At 57.7% G+C, this 26,654-nt stretch overlaps 1 protein-coding gene across 1 annotated transcript; it reads left to right on the top strand.

Moving 5' to 3' along the window:
- Positions 1–5,871: 5,871 nt before the first annotated feature.
- Positions 5,872–26,261, top strand: SCART1 (scavenger receptor family member expressed on T cells 1; the record flags this gene model as incomplete). The annotated part of the gene is made up of 24 exons (XM_081157911.1): positions 5,872–5,938; positions 6,783–7,100; positions 7,946–8,242; positions 8,882–9,190; positions 9,590–9,895; positions 10,038–10,355; positions 10,429–10,743; positions 12,404–12,718; positions 12,895–12,963; positions 13,039–13,357; positions 14,218–14,381; positions 14,880–15,095; positions 15,580–15,651; positions 18,185–18,508; positions 19,256–19,417; positions 19,998–20,312; positions 22,035–22,340; positions 22,483–22,800; positions 22,874–23,188; positions 23,263–23,577; positions 24,314–24,628; positions 25,136–25,282; positions 25,706–25,846; positions 26,173–26,261. 24 exons carry the CDS (start codon positions 5,872–5,874, stop codon positions 26,259–26,261), a joined length of 5,832 nt encoding a protein of 1,943 aa, XP_081014037.1.
- Between the last annotated feature and the right edge of the window lie 393 nt (positions 26,262–26,654).

Raw genomic sequence — 26,654 nt, 5'->3', positions numbered from 1 at the left:
CCGTGGGGGTGGCCGTTCCGTGGCAAGGTCACCTGTAACGGGACTGCTCAAGCCCACAGGCCTCCCAGGTCGCCGCGAGGTGGGATCCTGGGGCCACTTCCTGAAAAGGTACCTTCTTGCCTCTTGGCCCCCTTCCCCCTCCACCTAGGCAGGTCTTCACCCCAGCCACTGCCTGGGGCTTAGGAGTGGGGGCAAGGACCTCCCCAGCTGCACACAGTTGTTCATGCGTTTAGCATTTCTCTTAGGGCCATCGGATCCTCATGCTCCCAAAGGCCTAGAACCGCTGCTCCACACCAGCTTCTGGGCAATCTCAATTTCAACCCCCCCCCCCAGGCAGCATCTCCTGGCCAGCGCCTGTGCTGTCCCCCAGGGTCAGCGAGCAGGTGAGCTCAGCTCAGGGCGCTTGGCCTTGAGTGCAGGGACTGCTGGGTGACTCCTGTGTTCCCAGAACTTAGCCAGCCATACGGGAGTGCCCGGCAAATATTTCATGACTGGATAAATCAATATTCACCTATGCCTGGCCGGGCTAGGCTCAGAGGTTGAGCATCGACCTAGGATCCAGGAGATCGTGGTTCGAATCCCAATCAGGGCACATGCGGGGGTTGCGGGCTCGAGCCCCAGTCGAGGGCGTGCAGGAGGCAGCCGATCTATGACGACTCTCTCATCATTGGTGTTTCTCTCTCTTCCTCTCCCTTCCTCGCTCTGAAATCAATAAAGATATATTAAAAAAATATTCACCTATAATAAATGTCTTCTAACTTTCTGGATAATTTAGAAGGAAACAGTAAGGGGATAAAAACCAAGTTTATTATTATTTTTTTGGTTCTGTTTTGTCGTCAATTATCACCTAAGGATATTTTTTCCATTGCTTTTTAGAGCGGAAGGGAGGGAGGGGGAGAGAGAGAGTGAGAAACATCAATGTGCTGGGTGCCTCCCACACACACCCGCACCACCGAACCTGCAACCCTTGTATCTTAGCCTTTCTGGGTGAGGCAGGACAGCAATGGTTTTTGAACCCCGGGCAAGCAAGGGCTGCGAAAAACAGGTTTGTTGGCTGTTGGTCTCCCCGGGGGCTCCCCTCTCTTCTGAGATCTGATGGGAATCACAGTAAACGAATGAGCAAGGAAAACAGAGGGGCCTTGGGGAGATTTTCATCCGTTTCTGGGCTGCGAGGCAGGAGGAGGGGCGCGGGCTCCTCAGCACAGGAAGACGGCTGCCTGGGAGAGTGCGGCAGGAACCGGCCCATGGCACCTGCTGTGACATGCCCTGCGGCTCTTCCCATGCAGTCTGAGCTTCAGGGAGAGAGGCCACTGTCCTCCCTGTGACTCTGAGACAGGAGTCCGAGCGTGTCGCCGTCACACCTGTGGGACCGAGCCAGCAGGACAGGCAGGACTAAGAGGAAAGGGGAGGGGGCGGTCCTGGCCACTTTGAGCTCTTGGATCAGGCCGCACCAGAGCTGACCTCTTGGACCTTATTTAGATGCGAGCTTTCGGTCACCTTCAGTTAGAAGGCTTCGCAGCCCAATGGCGGGCTCCCTGACAAACCCAGAGAACACCAGGCAGCCGCGGTCAGATATTCACAGAAAGCTGTCATATAACAGAGAAAGACCAAGGTAAAGAAACAGGGCAATGGATCTATAAGTTTGAGGAATCAGAGGAAACCTAAAAAAAAAAACATTAAGAAAATACCCCAATGCATAGGTTCAGAAAGCCTGAGGGAGATGTTATATAAGAACAGGATGCTGTGAAAAAGGAACAGAGACTAAGGACGAACTTCTGAGAAGCGTGATTGCAAAAGACAAAAACCAACAGTAGAATTGTTTTAAACGTGTTCCCTTAAAAAGATGCATCAGAGCAGGTCACCCACCCCAGAGGGGATTTTCTGTTTGATTTTACTTCTTCCAGACACATGGTGGTGCTAGTTGTCTAGAATCATGCGACTCCAAGTTCAAATCCAAGTATCTCCTTGGATATTTCGCCAGGACTCAAAGTCCCAGGGAGGGTGGAGTTTAGGGTGAGAATGTCTTGGGGAGAGTCCAGTGAGCCCCAGGGTGGGGCTGTCACTGTGGGTCCGAGGGGGGCTCCTCACAGCTCTGCAGTCTAGCAGGGAGACTCCCTCGGGTCCCTGGACCACAAGGGCGTTGTGGCCTCAACAAGAGCCCTTTGAGGGCTGGGCCACCACCCTGGAGGCATCTTCCTTTCCAGCGGAGGCGTCCCGGCATATTTCCTGCATCCCAGTCCCGCCTAAACTGGGGGCTGTGCGGCCCCTCTGTCCCTTTCATCTCAAGTCCTCCCCTCTCCAGTCCTTTCTGGTCCACATGTAAGTGGGTAACCCCAAGGGGGGCCATCTTAACACTAGGAGGAACCAGCCGTCTGCCCTCCCTCACCTCTCCTCCTCTCCCACCACCTCCTCCATGCCGCTTTAGCCCGCAGACACTGCTGTCCCCACACGGATGCGTGGCCCTTGTGTTGACAAACCCGGAGGAAATGCCCAGTCCTCGTTTCACCTGTTTCTCACCGGGCTCCTCCGAGCGCCCTCCAGTGTCCCCTTTTCTGCCGGACGCTTCGCTGGCCCCTTCTTTCCCAATCACCCCCCTTCCCTGGCAACCTCACTCATGCCCCTGACTTTGTTTACCCTCTCTGCGCTGCTGAGTCGGAAAGTTTGATTCCCAGCCCACTTTTCTCCCTGGAGCTCCGGGCCCAGGTGTGGGACATTCACAGAGCTGAACCCCGCGTCTTCCTCCCCAAACCTGCCGTCCTGCTGGGAGGCGCTCGCCTTCTAGAAGGCTCCCTAAACTACGGCTCGGGCTGGGGTGCTCACCTGTGCTTCCCCGGCCTCAGACCTTGGAACATCTCGGGTTCTAATCTCGAGTCTAACTCTTTCCAGGATCCTCACTGACCATCGCCGAGGCCGAGGGGCCTGGACTTTTGCTTTCACCCCTGTGCTCCTGCACCCCGTGTCCCCTCCAAAGGCAGAGCAATCTCTCAGAAACTCAACTGTGAGTCTGAGCCTGAGGGGCTCAAAGTCTTTCAGGGGCTCCCCGTTGCCCTAAGTGCATGAACCCCACCCTGGCTCCTCGTCAGACCCCTTCCGCTCCCCACCCCATCTCTGTCCGGCGGTCTTTCCGTTTTCAGTTTGGGCCACCCCGTGTCCCTGGCGCCTAGGAGACCCCACTGTGCGGCAGGCGCCGACCGCAGCCGCACCTGTTGCTTCCTGGTCTCTAGCAGATCTCTCTAGAAGGCTTCCTAAACTCGGCCCCTTCTCGGAAAACCATCCAGGGCAGGAACACCACTTCCTGCCTTTTCTGCAGACTTTATCTTACTCACACACCTCCTGGGGCCCTCCTGCCAGAAGGGCAGCGCTGGCCTCCTCCCCACGCCCTGAGGACCCTTCCCCGCCTTTCTCTCCCAGCTTCTAACAGCCTGGAAACAGGCCCCAGGCTCCTGTCTTATAAACAAAAGGGAAGGACACTCCCCCAAGAGCCTCCCGCTCTCTGCCCCTTGGGAGGCAGCATCCCCACCCCATGACCCCCTGCTCAGGCCTACTGGGCAGGACATCCCCAAACCCCTGTGACTACCCTGGAGGCGTTCAGACTGTCCCTGCTGTCCTTCCATCCCACACTGCAGCCGACATGCTTCAACCGTTGACCCACATGGGGCCTCCCAGTCCTGCTGTGTTGACTTGAATGGTCCACCCATTGGCATTGCCACATAAAATGTAGAATCATTTTGCCAGGTCCAGCCCCCTCCTTCAATAGTTTACAGCTTTGCCAATGGAGTCTCCCAGCGGGTAAACTGGGCGCATTGCCTCTAACGCCTCTCAGCTTTCTGCGTGAAGGTCTCTAAAACTTTCTTCAGATTATTCCTAGATACTATTTTTGTTGTTTTTTAAATAGCTAGTTATTTAAAAGAATTCATTTTCTGGTTATTGCCTGTATATAGAAAAAACAAGTGACTTTCATTTATTGACTGTGTCCAGTAAGCTTGCTAAATTTCTTGTGAATTCTAACTTGTGTATAGATTCTTCTCGATGTTTTACATCCCCAGTGGCAGGGTCTGTGAGTGAGGATGGTTTCACCCTCCTTTCCAATCCTGCAACTTCTCTGCTCTAACTGGTTAAGTACCCTGGTTAAGACCTCCGGGGCAGAGCCCAGGTGAGAGTGGGCCCTGTGCTGTTGCTGATTTCAGAAAGCAGGACGTTAGCTGTGGTTTATGTTTTGATGATATTTGTTATCAGATGTCCCTCTTTTCCCCCACTGCCCCCCTCCACCCCACACCATCTCCCCCTCCAAGCCCACCGCACTATTGTCTGTCAGTGGTCATTTTCCATATCTGCCTCCTTCCAGCCCCGGCAACCACTAGCTCACTTTCTGTGTCTTTGGATTTGCTTATTTAGGAAATTTCATATAAGTGAAATCATATTTGTGGTCTTTTGAGTCTGACTTTTTTCACTCAGCATAACTAACATCTTCAAGGTTCATACCATTGTAACCCGTGTCCATACTTGGTTCCTTTTAATGGGAAGATACTATTCCATGGTATAGATGTACTGTGCTTATTTATCTGTTTATCAACTGGTCAACAGTTTTTATTTTGTTGGTTACTATAAATAATGCTGCTATGAACATTTATGTACAGGTTTTTGTGTGGACGTGACTTTTTATTTCTTTTTGATATACACCTGGTAGTGGAGTTGCCAGGTCATAAAGTCCCTCTATGTTTTTACATTTTGAAGGACTGCAGGACCATTTTCCAACCCTATCAGCAATGTATGAGTATTCTAGTTTCTCCACATCCTTGCCCATTGGCTCATTTAAAAAAAATTATTATTATTTTAAAAAATATATCTTTATTGATTTCAGAGAGAAGAAGGGAGAGGGAGAGAAAGATAGAAACATCAACGATGAGAGTCATTGATCGGCTGCCTCCTGCACACCCTTGACTGGGGATCAAACCCAGAACCTGGGCATGTGTCCTGACCGGGAATCGAACCTCGATCTTTTGGATCCTAGGTTGATGCTCAATTGCTGAGCCACGTCCGCTGGGTGCCATTGGCTCACTTGTTAAAACTTCTATTTCTTTGCTGAGATTTTTTATTTTTTCCATTTGATTCAGAAGAATCTGTAATTTAGGTTGGAAACATTTTTATGAATTTGGTTCATAATTCCGACATCTAGTTCACGTTGGCATTGGTGTCAGCTGATTGTCCTTTATTATCAAATTGTGCTCTTCACATGGTGAGTGATTTTCATGTGTATCCTGGACACTTTGGTTATGATGTCGGGAGACTCTTAATTCTTTTTCGATGTTTGATTTCAGCAGGTGGTCACCTGTTTCAGCTTAGGGTATAGGTTTTGGCCTTCTTCTGTGGACTTTGGCTCCAATGACAGTTTAGTTTTCAAAGCCCTTGCAAAACTATCCTGGCCTGTGTCATCTTCTGATGTTGCAGGGCCCCCACTCAGCCCCTGCCGGTCCCCAGGGTGTCTGGTGTCACTGTCTATGGTTGGGATCCCAATCCAGCAGGCCTGGGTTTTCCTGCTGCTGTGGCTGTGGGAAGATTGGAGCACTTGCCTTATCGTGGGGTCAGAGTGAAGCAGCCCTGTCAGCACTTATCAGCATGAGGGGAAACCCACAGCCTGGGCCCCTCGCGCATGTCTGGCAACGCTCAGAGCTGCTGAGGCCATTGGCTGCTCTGCTCACAGATTGAGAGCAGGAGCCACTGATGTGCTCTGCAAAGGTACTCGCTGTCTTCATTGGTCCTGGGCGGCCATTGGCAGCTCCCACTTCTGTATATTTGACTCTGAACTGCCATCCCTGCCATTGCCCCAGCTGAGTGACAGGAGCTGGTTGAGGCCCTGGGGGCTGAGGGGCCATGAGGACAGCTCTCTGGGCCTTGGGAGTCGGGCCCTTTCTCCTCACTCTCTGGGCAGTCCCCACTGGTAAGTTCCTTCTTCCTTCATCCATGGAACCTTCTGGAGGCCGCGGCTCTGTAGATGCTGAGACCCTGAGTGTGAACATCCCCCACTGTGACCAGCTACCTAGGCCTCTCTCAGCCCAGAGGTGGGAGAGATGTCCTGGAGCAGGAAGGTATATGGGTCCAAAGTTTGGACCCCTGGAGACTCTTATCCCAACACTGAGCAGGTCTTGTCCAATCCCAGAGTGAACCCAGGGTCTCCTGCCCCACTGCTCAGAGCACAGGGTATGGGCTGGGGTCAGAGCATGGAGGAAATGAGGGAACATGGCTGGCATCTGGTCTCAGTGACACAGACTGACAGGTGGTGCTGATGGGCCCAACAGGAGGTGCTGCGCTATCTCCTGTCCCCTGGAGCAGGGTGGGAGTGGGGTGGGGTATGGGAAAACTGCTGCACCTGGGTGTGAGGCTGAGCATCGGGCGTGGTGCTGAGACATGGAGGACAGCTATAGACTCAGGGAGATGCCAGCCAGGCAGGGGGCACAGGGGTATGGGGAGCTGCTGGGTCCGGAAGCCAAGAGGCAGAGTCCTGAAGGAGCAGCATGGAGAGGCTGGAGGCGAGGGTGAGCCCCTGGGAGACCTGCCTGCAGCAGCATGGGTGAGTGTGCATGTGTGTGTGTGAAAGAATGTGAATGCGTGTACGTGTGTGTGTGTCAGGGCATGGAGGCAGGAGAAGGTAGCAGCGTTCAGTGCCCTGGAAGCTGATGGCCCCAGGCAAAGGCAGAGGCCATTGCCACGCAGCTCAGGCTTGACCTCCCCCCACTTGGCACCCAGTGGTCTGGCCCCTCTGAGGATGGCCTGCCCCTCCGCAGGCGGACCCCCCAACCTGAGGCTGGCGAACAGATACAGTGAGTGTGACGGATTGGTGCTGGTCCAACACGAGGGGGAGTGGGGACACGTGTGCAACCAGGAGTGGACACTGGCGGAGGCATCGGTGGTCTGCAGGCAACTGGGGTGCGGCCAGGCTGTAGGTGCCCCCAAGTACGTCCCGCTGCCAGGAGAGAGGGTGCAGCCTTGGCTCCACAACGTGTCCTGCAGAGGTGACGAGTCTTCCCTCTGGGAGTGCAGCCTCGGGGCGTGGACGAAGACCCAGTGCCCGCACGAGTGGATGGTGGTCGCGCTGTGCGCCAGTAAGTGGTGCTGGAGGGGTTGGGAGGAGAGGGCGAGTCAGGGAGAGGAGTCTGGGGAGGGGTAGAGGGAGGGGAGGCAGGCGAGGCTGAGGGCTCTCTGCGTGGGCTCCTTTTGGGCACAGTGACCCGCCTGACCCCTCTAGGATGGCCCAGTCTCTCATCGCGTTCCTTGTCCTTGCAAGACACCATTTTCGGTGGGGTGCAGCTGCGAATAGGCCGGCACAGTCCTGCTGCACAGAGCCTGGCTCCCAGGGAGACGGGAAAAACGAAACTCAGCAAAGCAGCAGCTGGAATGAGCAGAAAGCAGACAGAGAGGAGCGGGGTGGGGGCTGCCTGGCCTCTAGGCACTTGAGGAGGCCCGAGGGGCGACGCGGGTATCGAATCAGGATTTCTGACCCCAGTGGTGAGGAGGTCTGTCTTAAGGGTCTTCAGCTGCCGGTGGGCACTTAGGTGGGTGAGAGCTGAGGCCCCTCATAGCGTCCTGCCTCTGAAGCCGACCCACTGCTTGGGTTGTGGGGTGCAGGCGCCCTTTTCAAAAGCGATGAAGGTAGTCAGGAGCTTGACAGCCGCGCACCACACCAGTCACGGCCCCTCTGAGTGGGGTCCTTCGGAGGGAGGGACCCTCTGTGACCGCTTGGCCAGAAAGCCGCCCTCTTCTGAAGGGGTGCCCTCAGCCCAGCACTGACACCCTAAGGAAGGAGCAGGCCCGTTTCTGGGGCTGTGACCCCTGGCCTAGGGCAGAGTGCCTAGGAGCTGCCATGAGGTCATCAAGGCAGGCCACAGGCTTCAAGTGACCGCGGGGACAGCAGAGGCTGCACCTTCTGAGTGTGGTTTGTGCTTTGCAGATGGCACTTTTCGGGAGATCCAGCTGGTGAAGGGCCGAAGCCCCTGCTCGGGACTCCCCGAGATCAGGAACGTGAACGGAATGGATCGCCTCTGTGGCCTGCACAAGGAGGAGGCCACGGTGTTCTGCCAGGAGCTGAAGTGCGGGCCCGCGCTCCAGGCTTCCCGCCAAGATGTGGGCGTTGGCGGGAAGTACATGACCTGCCAGGGCACCGAGCCCACCATCCGAAACTGCAGACTCAACAACAACCTGCGCAGCGGCTGCGACTTCCAACAAGACAAAGAGGTGATCTGTGCAGGTGAGGCCGCCTCCACGCCCGGCTCCTTCCCCTCGAGGACACCTGTGGGCCACTTGCTGCTTCAGAGGACACGGAGCAGGCAGGGGAAGGGAGAGGAGAAGAAGAAGGAATGCTGCTCGAGAAACTGGCCTTTAGCTTTGGGGGAGACCTGGAGGCCGGAGCCCCAGGAGGGCGGGGGCCCTGGCTGTCATCGGTGTCTGAGCTATTTTAGCTGCCGCTGCGGTGGTGAGTCACGCCCTCCCAGCACTGTGCAGAGGTGGGACAGTGAACTGTCCCCGCCCATCCTAGAATTAGGGCAGGCAGTGCTCTTTGGCCTGAGGATGCCTTGACGCTGCCCCCGATATTATACAGGGCCTTGATGCCACCACCCTGGACGGGCAGAGGCTGTGTGACACGCATGGGCACCTGTAGCAGGTGACCCTAACCTCTGACCTTAGGGAAGCGACCAGGGACTCCTGCTTTGTTCTGCGTGCAGGGCGATGGGCCTCTGGCTGTCAGTTCTGTCCAGTGCTTGGTGGACACGCTGCCTGGATACAGAGGACCTCCTCTGGCTGGAGCCCCTGTGGTCCAGGGTGGTGACTCCAGGCTGAGCTGTTTACCTGAAAACACCTGCCCCTGAGAATTTGTCTCCTCCCCCAGAACACACTGAGTCCCGGCTGGTGGCTGGTGAGCACCCCTGTGCTGGGCGTCTGGAGGTGAGGCGTGGCCTGACCTGGGGCACTGTCTGTGACGAGGACCTGGACCAGGCCACAGCCCACGTGGTGTGTCAGGAGCTGCAGTGTGGCATGGCTGTGGCCACACCTCAGGGTGCCCACTTTGGCCGAGGCTCTGGGTTCGTGTGGACGGAGGCCTTCCGCTGTGTGGGCAACGAGTCCCTGCTGTTCCACTGCCCTCGGAAGCCGGGGCACCAGTGTGGGCATGGCCAGGATGCTGGGCTCAGGTGCTCAGGTGAGGCCAGAAGGGTGGGCTCTGAGGTTTGCCCCTGCCTGCTTTCCTGCCAGCCTTCCTCTGGGACTCCGCCTGGGTGCTCCAACCCCAGATCACACAGATGCCTCCAGCCAGGAGGGTGTCCTGTTCCACTAGAGGAGGTGTTACTGCTGTGGGGTGAGGGAAGGGGAGGAGAGGGAGGAAGGAGCCTAGTCCTAGAAGAATGCCCACTCCCCCAAGACCAGACCACGAAGTGTGGGCTTCTCTGCACGGATGTGTGAGCCAGTGCTGAGCCTTAGGGGGTGGGGAGCTGATATGAGCCAGGTTGCAGCCCTGTGGCCACCACACTGGGTGCAAAGAAAGAAGTTGCCCCTTGCTGGGTCTTCAGGTCAAAGGGAGCCTGACACACTCTCCCCACAGAGTTCCGGCTGGTCAACGGCAGCAGCAGCTGTGAGGGGCGCATGGAGCTCCTGGTTGAGGGGGCCTGGGCGCCCCTCTGTGCCCACCACTGGGACTTAGCAGATGCCACTGTCCTCTGCCACCAACTCAACTGTGGCAACGCGGTGGCCACACCTCGAGGGGGCCATTTTGGGCACGGGGATGCTCCCATCTGGCCAGACAGGTTTCACTGTGTTGGGACAGAGCCCTATCTGTGGAATTGCCCAGTGAGCACCCTGGGGGCTCCCGCCTGTGCCCCAGGAAACTCGGCCTCCGTGGTCTGCTCAGGTGGGTCAGCAAGAGGGATGGACAGAGGGGCTGAGCGTGGACGGGGCTCCAAGGGAGGTGGTGGTCCCCTTCCCTTTACAGGCTCAGGGTCCCTTCCCCTGACACCCTGGCAGCCCCTCCCAGGTCCCGCCTCTGCCCCCAGGTCTCCAGGATGCCGTGAGGCTGAGGGACGGACAGAGCCGCTGTGATGGCCGCGTGGAGGTGTCCCTGAATGGCGTGTGGGGCCGTGTCCTGGACGACGAGTGGGACCTGCAGGGAGCCAGTGTTGTGTGCAGGCAGCTGGGGTGTGGAGAGGCAGAGCGAGCCTACGATGCGCCTGAGCCAGAGCGCGGGGCCCGCAGGGTGGGGCTGAGCCGGGTGCGCTGTCTGGGCACCGAGACCCGCCTGACCCACTGCAACGTGTCTGCCTCCCTGCTGGTGGTCGCGGGGGCCTCGCAGGACGCAGGGGTCGTTTGCTCTGGTGAGTGAGGCCCTTGGACCCCAGCCCATCCACCTGGGAGCTCGGGTCTCCCTGACTCCTGTTTTTTCTGCAGGGAGCCGTCAGGTGCGTCTGGCCGCGGGGCCAGGCCGCTGTGCGGGGCGCGTGGAGGTGCTCCATAGGGGCACGTGGGGCACTGTGTGCGATGATGGCTGGGACCTGCGGGACGCACACGTGGTCTGCCGGCAGCTGGACTGTGGCCAAGCCCTCAGTGCCCTGGGGGCTGCGCACTTCGGGGCCGGGGCCGGGCGCATCTGGATGGACGAGCTGGGCTGCGAGGGCAACGAGTCTGCGCTGTGGCAGTGCCCGTCGCAGGGTTGGGGCCAGCATGACTGTGGGCACAAGGAGGACGCCGGAGTCCTGTGCTCAGGTCAGTCCTGTAAGCTGAGTTCTTTCATGGGGCAGTTGGGTGTCTTCCTGGGTAACAGTGCACACTGGCTCTTTGTGGGTTCACTTATATCTCCGGGGATTCTGCTCTTCCCTGTAGGGAGAACTCCTCAATGGATCGTGTAAGTGTCCTCTGGCTCTGATGCTGCATGAAAGAGCACCTTTCCTTGTTTTGCAGGGGTGTGGGGTGCGCGGGGTGGGGGGCTGGAGAGGGGTGTCTGCTCCTATGGTGCTGGTGGTCCTGGACCCACGGTGGTTTTTCTCTCCTTTTCAGAAGCTCACCTCAAGCTCCTGCTCGAGTTCCCCTGTGTCAGATTCTTTGGATGCATATTATAGTGTGTTGCAGGACTTTTTCTAGAGTATTTTTAAGGTTTATAGCTCATACATATCTGAGGCTCTTGTCTGGATGTGATGATTTTTGAGTGACAGAATTTTGTCATTGATTTGGGGTGTGAGCATGTGAGGGGTCTCAGTGGCTCTCCCTCCCCAGGCAGCTCCAGGCAGCCCTCCAGGGCGGGATTGGGGGTCCAAGTGTGATCTCTTCTCGTTGATTTTGGTTCCTATTTTGCTTTAGGAAAGTTTTCCTAAACTATGTCTGAGGTGTTCCTCTATTTCAATCATTGTTTCTTTTTAAATAACACTGAGGTTCACTGCTTTGCATTTCCCCTTCTGCTCTCTGGAAGTGTTTCTCCAGGTGCTTGCTGTCCGTGTCGCTGATTTGCTGTTCTGTCCATTCTGGTCTATGTTCTTGCATGTACACTTCAGTTTGTCACTGTGTTTTTAATTTCCTTGCAGTTCTTCCTCTGTCCCAGCAGCTGCTGCTGCTAGGGGCCAGCTGTTGGCAGGGGTGGGGGACCCTCTGTTTCTATTAGGACTGAGCCTGGCATCAGGATTCCACATGCAAGAGGCCCGGTTGTGGAACCACACAGTCACTCTTGCCTCATGCATTCAGTTGGCCAGACTCTTGAGGCCAGCCCAATTGGGTGGGTGGGGAATAGACTTGTTCATTGCAAGGGGTGTGGACACAGGCAGGATGTATTTCACGGATGTATTTCCTTCCTGTGTTTCCTCTAAGCTTATTTTAATTAGTTAAGATTCTGTCATATGCAATTCATACCCAACTTTCTTCATTGATCCTGATATATAGGTATTTTTTTATGTATTTCAGGCCCTTGTAACATAATTTAAAAGGATTGTCTAATACTCTGATATGTGGCAATATTTAGTCCTCCTGTTGGAATTACACTGGTCAGTGGTGTTATGACAGGCCATGGGGACTGGCCAGCCTGGACTGATGCTGTGTCCTAACATGGCGCTTTGGGCTAATTCCTTTCTTAAAAAATTTTTAAATTTTTTATAATCACTGCTAAATTGATCATCTTATGCAAAAATATTATTCTGTATTTCAAGTAATTTCCAAGGATGGGTTTCTGGACAATCAGCTGCTAAGACGTTACAACTGGGGATTAACTCTGGTTACCTGTTGCTAGCTGCTGGCTGCATCCTGGGGTGGGAGATTGCTGTGGGGCTGCATGGGCGAAGCCAGGGCCTCTCTGGGTCAGGTGGCCTTGAGCGGCATCTGTCTCAGTGCTGGGGCCCCTCCTCCAGAGATTTCCCCTGGCCTGACTGTGCTTGTCTTCCAGAGTCAGTGGCCCTGAGGCTGCACGGTGGCACCCGACAATGTACTGGGTGGCTCGAGGTGTTCTACAATGGTACGTGGGGAGCCGTGTGCAGTAACTCCCTGAAGGACATCTCCTTGTCGATCATTTGCAAGCAGCTGGGCTGTGGGGAGCAGGCCTGGCTGGAGAACAGGCCCGTCCATTCTGGCCTGGGCATCTTCTGGGTGGACAACATTGAGTGCCGCAGGCTGCAGAGCTCTACGCTGTGGCAGTGCCCCTCAGCCCCATGGCACCCGCGCTCCTGTGCCCATGGAGAGGTGGTCTGGATCACCTGTGCAGGTGGGCCGCTGGCGATCTCTGGGGGCATGGAGGGGGCTTCCATATCCTGACAGATCACCCTCAGGGGCTGCCACTGACCCATGGCTGGGGGCCCAGGGATCACTTGGGTTCCATAGACTTCATTCTGAAGCTTTTCAAGGCATTTACCCTGGGACGGCGGCTGTTTAATCCAATAGGATTGTCAGAGAAAACAATGCAGGATTCTGGGGAGACCCTCAACTGCTCATCAACCCACAGCTGCCCAGGTACTCCTCTGTCCGTCCATCTGTCCACTCCTCATTCCAATCCTGCCCTGCAGTGACCACAACCCCCTTTTCCAGAGGAGGGCGCGGTGCGCTTGCTCGGGGGCGAGGACCACTGCTCTGGCCGCGTGGAGCTCTGGCACGCTGGCTCCTGGGGCACCGTGTGCGACGATTCCTGGGACCTGGCGGACGCGGAGGTCTTGTGCCGCCAGCTGGGCTGCGGCAGGGCCATCAGTGCCCTGGCCGGGGCCGCCTTCGGGCAGGGCTCAGGGCCCGTGTGGCTGGACGAGGTGGGGTGCCGGGGCAGCGAGGCGACCCTGAGGAGCTGCCCCGCGGAGCCATGGGGACATACAGACTGCGGGCACAAGGAGGACGCGGGCGTGCGCTGCTCCCGTGAGTGGGTGGGAGGCAAGGGTGTGTTTCGGGGGCTTTGGGAAGAGGGTACCAGGAGGATGCCTCTGGAGTTTCTCCCCACCATGGGTACCCCCAGACCTGACCCTGAGGCTGCCCCTATGCTGGGTCCCTCCGGATGCTGGGGCACAGGCTGCCTCCATGGGTGTCCGATGACATGACAGGCTCAGGCCGAGTGTGGCTGGATGCTGCTGGGAGGGCCCGGGCTGCTCAGGGCTATTCTGCCTCTTCTTCCCTGTCCTAAGGTCTGGCCCATTTCTCCTGCAGGTGACAGGGGGACCACAGTCCTACCACCAACATCAGGTAGGTGTGTTCTCCCTCAGGCCTCAGTTCACACCCTCCTGTCTGGCCCTGACCCAGAGTAATACGGAGGAGCACCCTGGAGTCTCCTGTGGACACCTGTGCCTCAGTCTGGGGTCCGAGGTCAGCAAGAGCAGGACCACAGTGCTGGAGATACCCTGTTCTTGGAGGAACACTGCTGTCCATCCTTGTGCCAGCCGGGTGGAGAGCGGTGGGGAGGGACAGGAAGCCTGGGCCCAGCTATTTCTCTGAGGTCTCTCCCTTGCCAACTGGGGGTTTTGGCCCTGGGAGGCTGTGGCCTCTCAGAAACTGTGGCTATGCCCAGAGGACAGGTGAAGGCAGTGGGCTGTCAGCACCGTAAGAGCCGCCCTCCCGGCCCCTCCCTTCCGTGCCCTCCCCCTTGCCCTCCCTGAGCGGTGTGAACTTAGGGCCATCTCTAGGGGAGGAGTAGGACAGGGCCCATCTCTCCCCTGGGTGCCCCTCCCCCCAGAGACTCGGGTGGTCCAGGCCCAAGGTCACAATTCCCCAGGCAGTGCAGGCACCCAGGGAAGACCCGCCTCTCACTGTCCCTACAGGCCCTCCTTTGGCCCCACTACCTTCCCTCAAGTCTGGGACCCTGTCCATGACCTTCTGCCTCATCCTGGGCACCCTCTTGGGCATCGTCTCTCTGGTCCTGGGCATGCAGTGGTGCCGCAGAGGAGTCTGCAGGGGTAGGTGGTAGGCATGGCTGGCAAGGGTGGCACAGGGCCCTGCGGATGGGAGGGCTGGGGGCACACTCTGAGATACTGGCCCACTGCAGGCCCTTTCTGTCCTGGCTACTGCCCCGCATGCTGGGTCCCACAGGACTCCCTTGTGGTGACTTGTCAGTGACCCACAACTTGTTGGGGACAGGAGACTTTGGGCCCTGCTCTGCTTCTGAGAGGAGCTGGATGAGATTTGTAGTCCTGGGGCTGCCGGGGTGTGGGGACAGGCTTGAGGGTCCCCATTCCTGTGTCATCTGTGTAGCTGGGAGCTCTCTGGTCCTGGGTGCTGGGGGAGGAGTGTCCCTTGTGTGTGTGTGTGGGGGGGTTGCTCTTGATGGGAACTGAGGCAGGAGGAGCTGAGGGTCTGGAGGGTCCTGGCATGAATGAGAGACCCCGCGGGGGCGGCAGCTGTGGGCTTAGGCAGCAGGAGTGTCAAGACTAGAGGTTCTGCTGTGGCCTTCGCAGGTTCTGGAATGCTGGGGAGTCTGCCCTCGGAAGGCGTTTATGAGGACATCGGAGCTGTCCCCATGGAGGAGAAGGGCGAGGGGCCCAGTGTGTCCCGGGACCTGGTGCTGGAGGAAGACTACGATGATGCCTGGGAGCCGGAGCATGGCCCCGAGGAGCAGGAGGAGGAGGAGGAGCTGGAGGAAGAGCAGCGGGGCACGGTCCTGAGCTCCGCGGGTGCGCACCTGTGCGCCCTGGTGTCCGCCGTGCTTGTCCTGCTGTACTGCTCCTACGTCCAGGGCTCTGCTCCGGCCAGCACCTACATTTAAAGACCCTGAGAGCCCCTCTGTGTGTGTCCATAACCCTCACTGCTGTCACAGGCTCGGGCGTTGGTACTCGGCTGTCCCTTCAGAGTTGCTCGTTACCCTGGAATCTTATGGGCAGACGTGGAGTTTAGGGAGGGCCCTACATTTTTATTCAGGTTTCTTTTCATGGCTGTGCACAGAGTTCTAGGACTTTGTTCCCGGTCAGCCTCAGGGGGGTGGAGCAGATGGTGGGGGGAGACGCAGTGTGAGCAGCTCTCTACTCTCACCCCAACTCACTGTCCAGTCCTTGTCTGGCCCTCTGGCTTTGACGTGCAATGACAAACCAGGGCCCAGAAGTCCTGGGCGCCCTGAGGAGTTGCTGCGGGCCCAATGCATGTCTCTCTCCTTAAGTACAGGTGGGCTCCCCGCAGCCCGGGCCCCAGAGCGCAGGCTGGGACGGAAGACCGCGGTGGCCCCTGCTGCAGGAGGTGATGACCATGAGCTGGCCATGGGGGACCCCAGCGAGACTCCTGAGGCCTTTCATTTTCCTCATTTCTAAAAAAGATGTGATTAAATTCCCTTTGAACTCATTCATTCATCCATTAATTCATCTCAGAACATTCCTGACATGTAACATGGCCCAGGTTCTGATTTTGCCCCCTTTCTGCCTCACCCTGGTCTGGTGTGGGTTCGTGTGTTTTCCACTGTCCTCACCACAGCCTCTTGCCCGCAGTTTCTACAGGGTGCGGGGTGGGGCTCCCTATGAACCAGCTCCTGACCACCATCCTGTCTGCAGACAGCCCTCCACCTGGCTCAGGTGTTGTGCCAGAGTCCCCAACACTCAGAGCTGTCCTGCTCTGATGACCCCATAAGCCCTTTGTGACCACACTCACCCTGACCACACGTCACCACGCCCTCTCTGGGAATTTCTCTGTATTCTCTCCCTGTGTGGGACAGCGACAGGTTTGCAAATGACCACAAGCGCCCATATTTAGATCTCTGTTGACTCTCACTCTCCCATGTAAAAGTCCTGGGAAAGACCAGGTTTAATCACCCTGCGAGCCCCTCATCTATAGGGTCTCCCAGTGATGGCAGCAATTATCACCCACCTCTCAGGGTTGCCCTCAGGGTCTGACCAAGCCTGCGGGGTATCTCTCTGAGCACTGCCTCCCACCCTCAACCCTTCCTCTGTGCCCACTCCTCTGGGCTGTAAGAGAGGCACAGCTTGTGATCTCAAGGACCCTATACTGCAGGTGAACTTAAAGGTCCCTTTTGGCCAGGAAGCCCCAATGAAGGAGATGGGAGGATGTCCAGAGAGGTCAGACAGGGCCTCTGGGGGTGAAGTGGGTGAGGGAGGCTAGTTGCCAGGTCCTGGGGATGTGGCTGGAACAGCTCCTGACAAAGCCTTGAGGGACGAGAAGGGGTGTCCTGGATGTTTGAGCTCACCTTGCACCCCTGTGCACACACAGGAGCCTCCCTCTGGCCTCGGGAGGTGGCCAGCTTGGCTCGTGGGTACATACTGGATGCTCCTGAGGCTGAGCTGGGAGCTTGGCTAAGTGCGTGGCCAGGCTGCGGTTTGGGAGGAGCTGGAGCCTCAGCACAGAGGGTCCTGCCGACAGGGTCCTCCTCGCTCTCTGGAAATCCATGCTGGTCTGAAGACCCCAGCTGCCCTCTCTTCAACGGCTTCTCTGGCAAATCTTTCGGGAAGTAACTTTCACTGATGGTATTCTGATTAGAAAATAATACACATTATTATAAATTTAAAAACTCATGGAACCAAGAAAGAAAATGAAAAACACTATTCTATCACTGAGAAATGAATACTCCTTGGTTTATACCCACTGAGAACTTGTCTTTAAAAAGATGCACAGATATATAAACACGAATTACAGTAATGCACTGGGTGCACATTCTTGCTTCCTGTGTGTCCCCCCCTAAGACATGCAGCTAACATACGCACTTGTCCACACTGCCATTTTATTATTATTATTATTTTTAAATTAGGTGCTTATCTATTTCCTTTTAATATGTCTTTATTGATTTCAGAGAGAGGAAGGGAGAGGGAGAGAGGGAGAAACATCACTGATGAGAGAGTCACCGATCAGCTGCCTCCTGCACGCCCCCCGCCGGGGCTCGAGGCTGCAACCCGGGCATGCGCCCTGACCGGGAATCTAACCGAGATCTCCTGGATCCTAGGCCATTGCTCAACCGCTGAGCCACACTGGCCGGGCTCGCGCTGTCATTTTAAATGGCGTCCTAGTATCCCTTCCTACGTGTCTTCCATCAAGAGCTTTTTCTTCTTCTGTTGGACATTAAGCTGCTGTTCTAGGACTCCACCCTCACAGAGAGGTGTTTGTGTCCTTTACTGTCGCTGGTCACAGGACATGCACGTTTCAATGGTTTTGATCTGAGCCTCTGCTCCACATGACAGACGACGACACTGATACACCGGGAGGTGGGTGGGGCCCGCCGGCTTCCTCCTCAGAACAGCTCATCACTGAGCTGGAGTCCACAGCCCGCGCCTGGGCTGAACACAGCCCCCTGTGCCTGGGCCGCACAGCAGCCGAGGTGACCGGGGATGGCATTGTCCCCTCTGAGGCTGTGGCCCCTCCTCCTGGCCTGTTGGACTCTCCCTGCAGGTGAGTGCTGCTGTCCTGAGGCTCTAAGGACGGTCAACCAAGGGAGGGGACAGCAAAACCCAGGGTGTGCATCTTGGGAGTCTCCGCCGAGGCCCCAGAGGGAAGGGCTGTCTCAGCCTTTCGCAGGCAAGTGACTAGGACCCATATATGGGGAGATTCCCCAGAAAACGCTCCTTAGGTATTTATTTTTGTTAACATTTTACTTCATAAATGTCATCAACACCATCAAAATAAAGTGTGAGGAAACTCGAGGAAATGGAAGTTAAGGGTACAAATTCGGATGGAAGGCGAAAATTAGATTTAGAACTTTTGAAAATTCTGAACAAAAAGTTCTCGAGCACATCTTTGCCCTGAAGGGCCTCCTTGTGTTCTTGCCCTGAAGGTCCCACAGCAGAGTCCGTGGCTCTGCTGAGAGGTGGGAACCGCTGCGAGGGCCTGGTGCGGGTTCAGCTCGGCGGGCAGCAGGGCCCTGTGTGCGGGGACCGCTGGGGCCTGCTCGAGGCGGCCGTCATCTGCAGGCAGCTGGGCTGCGGCGGCGCCCATGTTGCGCCCACGTACGTGGTGTGGCCCCAGGAGAGGCAGCCGTCCTTGCTGCAGGGCGTGCGGTGCCGGGGCACAGAGGCTTCGCTCTGGGACTGCGCCCCGGGGTCGTGGGAGCCGCTGCGGGCCTGCGAATGTGAATGCATCAGCGCCGTCCACTGCACAGGTAGGCGGCCCTTGTGAGGAGGGGGTGTACCTGAGGCAGCCCCCAGGGTGGAAGCCCATGACTCCAGGACTGAGACCCTCAGGCCCTCATCGCATTGTCATGGCCCCATGTGAGCAGGGATCGGGGTGACACAGGTGAGGAACACCTGTGCTTTCTCAACTGTGGGTTGCACACCCAGGGCAGCCCTTTCTGGGTTCAGCTGACTCCTCCCGTCAATGGTCAAGCATCGGGTCCAAGCGTGACCACATGACCTTCTGGAGTAAAGGGACCCTGTCTCCCTCCCCCACTTGGCCCCTCTGCTCTGGCGAGGGCTCCCAGTGCGCCAAAGCCCTAGAACTAGAGTGCTTGGAGCTCATTCCTGCCGTCCACTGTTGGAGGCCTTTGAGGACAGGGCAGCAGGGAGGGGTGCAGCTGCTCCCCCTCCCCTCCTGAGGGATCCTGCGTGGGAAGGAAGGGCCTCTCTGTAGACAGACCTTGGGCTCTGCTCCCTGAAGGCCAAACCCTCTGTCTGGGAGCCACTGTGTGCAAAGTGGGGTGCATGCCCCAGACCAGCAGGGCTCAGGTGAGCAGTAGGATCGGCTCCTGTGCTGTCTGCAGATGGAAGGCTGGCGAAGGTGGGACTCAGCGGAGGAGGCAGTCCCTGTGCGGGGACCTTTGAGATCAGATTGACCGAAAGCTCTGGTGTGAAGTGTGGTTTGGACTTGGAAGAGGCGAGTGTCTTGTGCAAGGGTCTGGGGTGTGGCCCAGCGCTCCAGGCGTCCAGACCCCACTTCGTCAAGGGCTCTGAGGACTGGGGACCTAAGATCGTGACCTGCCAGGGAACAGAGTCCAACATCTTCAACTGCAGGTTCAATCTGAACTTTCAGCACCAGTGCAACCTTCTGACAAATGCCCAGGTTGTGTGTTCAGGTAAGAATGCACAGTCTTGGAGAGGGAGGCATCTTCTCATAGCTGTGCTCGGGGGACTGAAGGGGACACCACTGACCCGAGGAGAGGCAGGGGGGGTTGTCCACCCCCTCCCTGTCCACCAGCCTGCATCCCTGCCCTGGGAGGGACTGCATGTACTGGGTGCGGCTAGGCGCTGGGGTTTGAAACTGACCAGGCTAGTCAAGTGCCAGCCAGACACACAGTCTGAAACTGGGGACAGGGCAATGACACAAATGTGGGAGCTCTGGGTTCTGTGGGTGCATGGCTGAGGGGGCTGTGCTCACTTACCCCCCACCCAGGCTTGGTGGAGCCTCAGGGAGCAGGAAATGAGTGTTCACTGTCAGAATCTGAGTGAGATGCCGAGGGACACGTGGGCCCTCCCAGCCTGCAGGTCCCCAGGTATCCCAGTGCCCCTCAGGGCTGTGCCAGGCCAGGTGGTTCTGGTCCTCCTGTCCTTCCTCCCCGTGAGACTAGAGGGCTGGCAGGCTGGTCACTTCTCCAGAGGCCTGCAGATCTTCTCCCCTGTCCCTGAGAGGCTGTTCACTCCAGTGTCTGCCCCCAGGACACACTGAGGCCCGGCTGTCAGGCGGTGAGCACCCCTGTGCTGGGCGTCTGGAGGTGAGGCGTGGCTTGACCTGGGGCACCATCTGTGACGAGGACTTGGACCAGGCCACAGCCCACGTGGTGTGTCGGGAGCTGCAGTGCGGCACAGCCTTGTCCATTCCCCGAGGCGCTCACTTTGGCCCGGGCTCTGGGTTCGTGTGGACGGAGGCCTTCCGCTGTGTGGGCAACGAGTCCCTGCTGTTCCACTGCCCTCGGGGGCCCGGGCACCAGTGTGGGCATGGCCAGGATGCTGGGCTCAGGTGCTCAGGGGAAAGTAAGTTTTCATGTGATTGTAAAGGGAATTGTTCTCTTACTTTCCTTTGGGATTGTTTATTGCCAGTATATAGAAGAAATACAACAAATTTTTGTGTATTGATCCTGTACCCTCAACATTTCTGAATTTTTTATTAGCTTTAATAGTTCTATGTGGAGTCTGTAGGATTTTCTATATAGATCATGCCTCTGAATGCAGGTAGGTTTACTTCTTTCTTTGCAACCTGAATGCCTTTTATGTCCTTTCTTGCCTAATTGTTCTGGCTGGAACTTCATGACGATGTGGAACATACGTTGGTACCCTTGCGGTTGGGACACTTGCGGTTGGTACACTTGATGTTGGTACACTTGCGGTTGGTACACTTGAGGTGGTCCCATAGATTTTTGGGATCTATTAATTTTCTTTCTTTCTTTTTTTTTTTCTGTGCCCTAGACCAGATAATCTTAGCTCACTTATTTTCAAGTTCATTGGTTCTTTCTTTTGCTTGTTCAAATCTTCTGTTGACGCATCTAGTGAATTTTTCAGTTCCATTATTGTTCTTTTAAGCTCAAGAAATCCTCTTTAGTTCCTTTTTAAATAATTTATATTTCTTTATTGAAATTCCCTATGTGATATCATTAAACTGGTTTTCTTTAGCTCTTTGAGCATATTTAAGACACTTAAGGTCTTTCTCTAGTTAAGTATAAGGTCTTAGCTTCCTCAGGGACAGTTTCTGGTGGTGTTTTTTTATGTGAATGTGTCACACTTTCTTGATACTTTGCGTGTATCTTACATTTTGCTGAGAACCAGACATTGTTAAATTGCTGTAATATGGCCACTTTGCAATCAGGTCCTCTCCTCACCCACAGTTGGTTGTTGCTAATTGTTATGGGTCATAGTTATTTGTTTAGTGACTTTTCTAAACTCTTTCTGTAAAGACTACTCTTTCTCGTGTGTGACCCCTGAGGTCTCTTTTTTTGTATCTTAGTGGTGATACAGCAGTTTGACAGAGATTTTCTTAAATGCTTGTAGCCAAAAACAAAGAAATAACACTTAAAACTCTTTCGGTCTTGGCAGATTAGCTTTGTTGGAGGCCACTTTTGAACTCTGCCTTAGCATTCACTTCTTGCCTGCCGGAGCCAAATTTGCCAATTTTTTGCTTCATTAAGTGTTTCTCAGTTGTAAGTTTTTGATTAGATACTCGAGTTCCCAAAAAGTTGGTTAAGACAGTTTTACAAGCCTAAACATTATTTAGAGGAGAGATGGAGTTTGGGGGCTCCCTCCTCTGCCACGTGCCGGGCTCCCCTTCCCTGTTCCAGGGCGCGGGGTGCACTGAGGCCCATATTGGCTGGGGACTGGCGGGCGGGGCTGCTCTAGAGTTGGGGCTGGTCACAGGAAGCAGCAGCTCTGCCAGGGGCCAAGCTCTGCCCTGGGCTCACCCCCCCAGGCCCGGAGTCCACGCTCCACACCTTCACTTCTCGTCAGGATTCCCGGGTTTGCCAACACTCCAGGTTACTGAGAAGTTGATTTTGCCCGTTTTCCCAGCTGAACCATTACTGTAGCGGAGGGGTACATTTTGGTGTTCTCTGTCATTTACAGCGACGTCACTCCTCAAAGTTTTTTACTTGCTCTCAGCTGTCCCTCCCAGGTGTGGGAGTGGGAGTGGGCTGAGTTTAACAAGCTTGCATTAAGGACAGGGTCTACAGGGCCAGGGAGCAGTGCTGACACCCCTTCCCCCCCCAGGGTTCCGGCTGGTCAACGGCAGCAGCAGCTGTGAGGGGCGCGTGGAGCTCCAGGTTCAGGGGACCAGGGCACCTCTCTGTGCCCACCACTGGGACTTAGCAGATGCCACTGTCCTCTGCCACCAACTCAACTGTGGCAATGCAGTGGCCACACCTCGAGGGGGCCATTTTGGGCACGGGGATGCTCCCATCTGGCCAGACAGGTTTCACTGTGTTGGGACAGAGCCCTATCTGTGGAATTGCCCAGTGAGCACCCTGGGGGCTCCCGCCTGTGCCCCAGGAAACTCGGCCTCCGTGGTCTGCTCAGGTGGGTCAGCAAGAGGGATGGACAGAAGGGCTGAGCGTGGACGGGGCTCCAAGGGAGGTGGTGGTCCTCTTCCCTTTACAGGCTCAGGGTGCCTTCCCCTGACACCCTGGCAGCCCCTCCCAGGTCCCGCCTCTGCCCCCAGGTCTCCAGGATGCCGTGAGGCTGAGGGACGGACAGAGCCGCTGTGATGGCCGCGTGGAGGTGTCCCTGAATGGCGTGTGGGGCCGTGTCCTGGACGACGAGTGGGACCTGCAGGGAGCCAGTGTTGTGTGCAGGCAGCTGGGGTGTGGAGAGGCAGAGCGAGCCTACGATGCGCCTGGGCCAGAGCGCGGGGCCCGCAGGGTGGGGCTGAGCCGGGTGCGCTGTCTGGGCACCGAGACCCGCCTGACCCACTGCAACGTGTCTGCCTCCCTGCTGGTGGCAGCGGGGGCCTCGCGGGACGTGGGCGTCGTTTGCTCTGGTGAGTGAGGACCCCGGGCCCCAGCCCATCCACCTGGGAGCTCAGGTCTCCCTGACTCCTGTTTTCTCTGCAGGGAGCCGCCGGGTGCGTCTGGCTGCGGGGCCAGGCCGCTGTGCGGGGCGCGTGGAGGTGCTCCATAGAGGCACGTGGGGCACTGTGTGCGATGATGGCTGGGACCTGCGGGACGCACACGTGGTCTGCCGGCAGCTGGACTGTGGCCAAGCCCTCAGTGCCCTGGGGGCCGCGCACTTTGGGGCCGGGGCCGGGCGCATCTGGATGGACGAGCTGGGCTGCGAGGGCAACGAGTCTGCGCTGTGGCAGTGCCCGTCGCAGGGTTGGGGCCAGCATGACTGTGGGCACAAGGAGGACGCCGGAGTCCTGTGCTCAGGTCAGTACCGCCTGCCAGCCTGCCGGTCCACTCCGCTGAGAGTTGGTTCTCCCTGACAGCCTCTCCCTCTGCAGGGCTCACCGACCTGAGGCTGCAGGACAGCAGCCAGCCCTGCTCTGGGCGACTGGAAGTTCTGTACAATGGAACCTGGGGTGCCGTCTGCCAGACCCTGAGCCCTGTCTCTCTGGGAGTCCTGTGTGGGCAGCTGGGCTGTGGGTCCCAGGGGCAGCTCCAGGCTGAGGCGGTGACCCAGAAGGCCTCTAGGGCCCTCTGGGTGACCTCCATTCAATGCCGGGACAGGCATGATGCATCCCTGTGGCAGTGCCCATCAGCCCCCTGGGACCAGCATTCTTGCTCCAGTCAGGAGGAAGCCTGGGTGGTGTGTGCAGGTGAGGGGAGCTGTGTTTGTTGGCATCTGTAAGGGTCGTGTCCCAGGGCCGGCATGACACGGATTCACTGCAGAGATCATGGCTCAGGCTCTTTTCTCTGAGGGATGAAACTGCCACCTTCACTTTACCTTATAATTAATTCTGAGGTGTGCTGGTCCAGCAAGGGGAGAGTCCTTGCCACGAGGGGCTGAGCTGGGGGGGGGGGGTCATCTGGAGTCTTCAGAGCCCCCGGACTGCCCCGCAGTGGGGAAAGCAGGACCCCTGGCTCCACAGGCCTCCCGCAGGGAAACACGGGCTTGGAGAAGCCCGGGACAGTGCGTGGAAACCCTCCACCTGCGTGGGTGCCCCTGGCTAAATGGATAGACCTCTCCTCTTTTAGAAGCAGACATTCCTGGTGCTGGGCAGAGAAAAAGGAAAGGAAAAGTATTTCACATAATTTGAAGCTGCCAGCCTTGCTTATATCAGATGGCTTCGCATTTCCTACACAGAAAGGGCAGGAGGAACTTCTCAGGACCCCGGGGAGACCCGCGGCTGCTCGGCCACGCGGACCTGCCCAGGTGCGCGCCTCCCTCTCCTCTCCTCTCCTCTCCCCTCCCCTGCCCTCCCCTGCCCTCCCCTGCCCTCCCCTGCCCTCCCCTGCCCTCCCCTGCCCTCCCCTGCCCTCCCCCTGCCCCTCCCCTCCCCCCTCCCCTGCCCCCGCCCGGCTGACCCGCGCATCTGTTCCGTCTGTTCGCAGAGGAGGGCGCGGTTCGCGTGCGCGGGGGCGAGGACCGCTGCGCCGGGCGCGTGGAGCTGTGGCGCGCCGGCTCCTGGGGCACCGTGTGCGACGATTCCTGGGACCTGGCGGACGCGGAGGTCGTGTGCCGCCAGCTGGGCTGCGGCGGGGCCATCAGCGCCCTGGCCGGGGCCGCCTTCGGGCCGGGCTCGGGGCCCGTGTGGCTGGACGAGGTGGGGTGCCGGGGCAGCGAGGCGACCCTGGGGAGCTGCCCCGCGGCGCCCTGGGGACGCGCCGACTGCGGGCACAAGGAGGACGCGGGCGTGCGCTGCTCGCGTGAGTGCGCCCGGGGCGCGGTCCCGTGGCGGCGGGGAGTTTCCCCTCGGCGCCGTCAGCCTCCTGGGAATGAGCTGGTTGGCTGTGGTCTCTGCTAAGGGTTTCGGGACACTCTTGTTTTTTCCCCGCCGTCCATGTTCACCTCGTGTCAAGCCTTGCTGTGCCTGTGGGGGACATCCCAGCTCTGGGGTCTGAGCGCCAGCAGCTCCCTGCGCGCCCCAGGTCGCCTGGGGTGGCGCGCAGGAGCCTCTGTTTTGGACCCACCATAGTCACTGTTTTACTGAGGGTGGGACTGCCCCATAAAAGCAGAGACCAGCACACACCAGCCGAGTGTAGGGTACTCAGCCCAGCAGGACCCAGCAGGTGCCCCCCACCCCACCCCAGTACTTCCGAAGTCACATGGTGGCCCGTGAGGGTGAGGGTGTGGGCCTTGGGGGCTGCCTTCTCCCACTGGGGCTCGCTGAGGGCTCACCCTCCATGAACCGCTCCTGGCATCTCCCTCGGCAGAGCCTGGCCCCGGCCCCCCGCCGAATCCAGAGCCCTGCCTGATGCTCAGGGCCGTCAGCACAGCCCTGGGAGCACTTCTTGGTCTTCTCCTCGTGGGCCTCCTGGGCCTCCTGATCCTGCTACGAATCACACGAGCCAAGCAGAGAGGTCGGTACACCCACCAGGGTCCCGACGGCCAGCGTGGTAGAAACCAGTGGAAACTCAAAACTGGTGTTGGGGCCCCTGACACGGGGTTTCACTTTGAGTGGCCTTTTATTGGCCAAACACAGTGACTTAGAAATTACTCAGCCTCAGGCCCCTGGGACTCTGAGCTGCACCCTCGAAAGTCCCACCTAGAAACCACATTGAGACTCACTGGGCAGCAGCATCAGGCTCTGCGGATGACGGGATGGCGGCCAGGGTTGGGAGGGCACTGAGGGGCCTTGTCTCTGATCACTACAGCCTCCCAGGTCCTTCCTGCCCAGAGCATTCTGCCTTTCCTCTGCCCAAATGTCCCCACCTGGAAGCTCCCCCCCCAAGGACAGGCCCATACTGGGGGTCTGTGTGTGACCCTGCTCCACTGTGCCTCAGGTCTGGGAAGTTCTGAGGTGTCTCCTGGAGAGCCCACCTATGACATCATCGGGGAACTGCCTCTCACGGTGCTGTACGAGGAAGTTGGGGAGGAGCCCCAGGGTGAGGAGCCCCAGGGTGTGGTCAGGGTGGCCCTGGCAGGTGTGTCTGTGCTCTCAGCTCAGGAGGCCAGGGGGGGTGGTCCCCCAGGTGGGAGCCTTGGTGGGGGGTGGGGCGTACTTGTGCTTCTGCTGGGCTGAAGCTCCACCCCTCACTGTCCTCACCTGGAGGTGAGCATGACTGAACCAGCCATGTGCTGGGACAGAATGATTGAGGAGCCCCAGTATCCGGATGCTCTGAGACCCGTCCAGTGTGACATTGCTGTGCTTTCCCACCAAGAGGGATATCATCAGGCCAGGCCACTCGTGATGAGTCAGATCCGGCCTCTGGGCCATACGGTGACATGGTGTCCCGGGTGCCTGTTTCAGAAGGGGCAGCGAGCCTCACAGATGGACAGTCTGTGCCCGAGGAGGGTTACGACGAGGTCGCATTTCCTCTGGCGGAGATGACGCTGTAAAGACCCCGGAGACGATACACCGCCTGCCAGTGTTGAAAACACAGTCCTTCGTTCCCTTTGCAGTTGTGTTGAATTCAGAACACAGGAGCATTTCGGTGCCTGTCCTCAAGCCGCCAGGTGAAATCCACGTCTCCGCCCCGTCCCCTCATCCCCATCGCCTCTGGGAGACGCCCCTGCAGGCTTCCCGTGCACCCATGACAAGCACAAATGCGTGTAGAAATCCATAGTGATGTTTCCCGTTCCTTTAAAAGCATATTCGGCGAGCCCTGGCCGTGTTTCCCACTGGTTAGAGCGTCGGGCCCGCCCTGGGTTGCAGCCTCGATCCCGCCCGGTGGGGCGCACGCGGCAGGCAGCCTGTCGGTGTCTCTCTCACATCTGCGCTTCTCTCTCTCC

This window comes from Miniopterus schreibersii (assembly GCF_964146895.1).
Source record: "Miniopterus schreibersii genome assembly, chromosome: 14".
NCBI lineage: Eukaryota > Metazoa > Chordata > Mammalia > Chiroptera > Miniopteridae > Miniopterus > Miniopterus schreibersii.
This window is presented reverse-complemented; position numbering and strand designations above follow the sequence as displayed.